Source organism: Triticum aestivum, unplaced genomic scaffold (assembly GCF_018294505.1).
Source record: "Triticum aestivum cultivar Chinese Spring unplaced genomic scaffold, IWGSC CS RefSeq v2.1 scaffold58767, whole genome shotgun sequence".
NCBI lineage: Eukaryota > Viridiplantae > Streptophyta > Magnoliopsida > Poales > Poaceae > Triticum > Triticum aestivum.
Window position 1 is genome coordinate 29923 of NW_025226152.1, and position 2718 is coordinate 32640.

Below are 2718 nucleotides of genomic sequence, written 5' to 3' on the forward strand. Positions count from 1 at the left end.
GTTTGATTATCCTGGGATCTGCTATGTAAGAGGGCCTCCTCATTGCCTCATATCACTTGGCCGTGTACCGTGATGTTTGCTTTATTATATATAAAGCAGGGCGTGAGCCCGTTCGAGAATAGTTTGTAACAAAAGAGAACGAGTCTGGCTGCCGTAAGTCGAACCCAGGATACCTTCAGGGCGAGCAGTTAAACTGATGCAAGTCCGGGACCAACTCAACATGGCTAAGTTTCTGCCGTAAGTCGAAATCCTATTAATCTCCAATGACTACATAAAAACGAATAGCCCACGTTCCAAACGATTTTTTTGACATGAAAAAGAAAAAGGCAGCCCAAGCAACAAGGAGACGACGGCTGTTCGTCTTAAAGTAAACTCGATGGGCATCCTTATTACGTATTAGAGTATGACACGGCCGTACCCGTACGTAGCTATATAAAAACCCGGTTTAGCTCAAAAAAATAAAATAACCCGGCTAATCGGAAACAAACGCACGGCCTTCTCGATTCCATCTAATCCTCTATCCGTCCATCACAAATTCTCGCTCGATCCCGCCGTCATGGAGCAGTCCACCTGGCCAGACCTCCCACCGGACGTGCTCCATGACATCTCCAGTCGCCTTCGCGATGCGGTCGACTTCCTCCGTTTCAGCGCCGTCTGCAGGCCGTGGCGCGACTCATCCAAGCCGATCCACTCCTTCCCACCGTGGCTCCTCCCCACGCCGGAGGAAGACTCCGTCCCACTAAGGTTCAGGTGCCTCTTCTCCAAGTCCAGCTACCGCGCGTTGCTGCCTATCGCCGAATCCGGGAGGAGGATCTGGCTGTCTACTCACGATGCAACCACCATCCGGTACCTCACGGTCGAACATCGCCGCCCTAGCCTGCACGACCCTCTAACCGGAGCCGTCACCCGTCTGCCTCTCTTGCCGCATAAGTGCTGCGTGGACGGCCGATGGGAGGAAAACCTCCACGGCGCTGTCTATGCTGATGGTACGACCCTTCTCTACGGTGTCTCCACCGTCTTCGAGGACACCAAGACCATAGCCAGCTTCACGGCGGTGCTCCTGCAACCTGGTGATGCAGAGTGGACGTTCGTGGAGACGATCTTTGAGAACACCAATAGGAGCCGAGAGTACTGCGCCACTTACCGTAATGGCAGAATCCTGGTAACTATTGAGTCTAGCGTGTGGCAAATCTCTACACAGCGGGGGGTTGACAACATGGGGATCCCATTGCAGCGGCTACCAACTATGTGTGGAAATTACTTGGAGCAATACAGTTACCTCCTTGAGTCCCGTGGCGAGCTTTTGTGGGCGACCATCCATGTCCGGACATACTACAATGATTCGCGCAGGTTCTCCATGTGGGTGTGCGCGCTAGACGGGGATAAGAGACAGTGGGTGAGAAAGGATGGCTACAGCCTGGCCGATCGCGCCCTCTTCTTGGGGTCGCCCAACAGCTTTGCCATCGACGCCTCCGTGCTTGTTGGCCATGGAGGCTCCGTCTACTTCGTCTACACCAATAGTAAGGCCGCGCCATATAAGCAATACGGTGTGTTCAGGTACAACCTTGTCAATGATGAAGTCAAGTTCATTGAGCGGCTGCCTCAAGGATGGAATTGCGAGAAGTGCACTTGGCTCATCCCAGAAACAATCATGGCTCCGGTTCAGGTAATTACACACCTGCAAAATAAACATCACAAAATTATATTTCACATAATGCTATTTCTGGTAGTTTTATCATGACATATGGCTAATAGAACCGATACCATCTAGAGTTTAACACTCGGGACTATGTGTAAGCAAGCATCTCGAGGCCTAGACGTACACGATAAAATTCTAGTAGTGATGAACTGATGATTAACATTGATGTTGCTCTATCAGGAAATCAATAGGAGCTCTCTGGAAGCTCGTGGCGTGAAGAGGCAAGAGATTACGTGTCCAACACACGTCATTCACGTCGAGAGATATTATGAGCCTTGTTTCAAGGTGTTGGTGTACAACCTACCTCTCACCGTGAAAAGCTCTCAGCTGCGACTCTTGTTCGGCAAACATGGTAAAGTGTTCAGCACCGAGGTGATCTGCGATAAGAAGACCAAGCGCTCACGATATATCGGCCACGTAACTATGTCAACATCCCATGCCCACCTAGAAGATGCTCTAGATGCTCTCAGTGGCTTGGTTTTGGAAGGTTGCAATCTCCACATTAACATGGTTAAGGAGGGGCGTCCACAGCAGCAGCGGAAGAAGCTACCCTCTTTCATCGGAGCAGCAGCGCAGCTACATATAGGTCCATTCTCCTGGCTCTGGTTATAATGTATTTGATTCTTTCGGATTACCAGATGGGAGGCAGGAAAATGAAACTTGGTTTTCTGCTTTGCATGTTGGCAGTAATAAAAAAACACGAGTGCATGTTTTATGTGTAGTGATGGATCAAGAGAAAATGTGTGGGCACTGATGCACAAAAATATTGCTCCTATTATTATACTATACTCATGTAAGTATAGACATTAATCTCAACATATATAATTACATATAGAAGAAAGTTGAAGAACATTTGCTCCTAGTCTAAAAGAGTGAATGTTTGGAGTGAATCGTTTTCTTTACTGCTTCCACCCTTAGGTGAAACCTTAGGAGTTGTGGCGCCAGCGCCGATCTACCTCGCCCCAGGCAAGATCACGGGCCCCCTCTTCTCCCGTGAAACTATAGGAGCTGTGGAGACG

At 49.3% G+C, this 2718-nt stretch overlaps 1 protein-coding gene across 1 annotated transcript; it reads left to right on the plus strand.

Annotated features, from left to right (window-relative positions):
- Window positions 1-458: 458 nt before the first annotated feature.
- LOC123172492 (uncharacterized) lies at window positions 459-2402 on the plus strand. Its single transcript, XM_044589455.1, has 2 exons — window positions 459-1666; window positions 1880-2402. Exons 1-2 carry the CDS (start codon window positions 557-559, stop codon window positions 2309-2311), a joined length of 1542 nt encoding a protein of 513 aa, XP_044445390.1. The 5' UTR covers window positions 459-556; the 3' UTR covers window positions 2312-2402.
- Window positions 2403-2718: the final 316 nt, after the last annotated feature.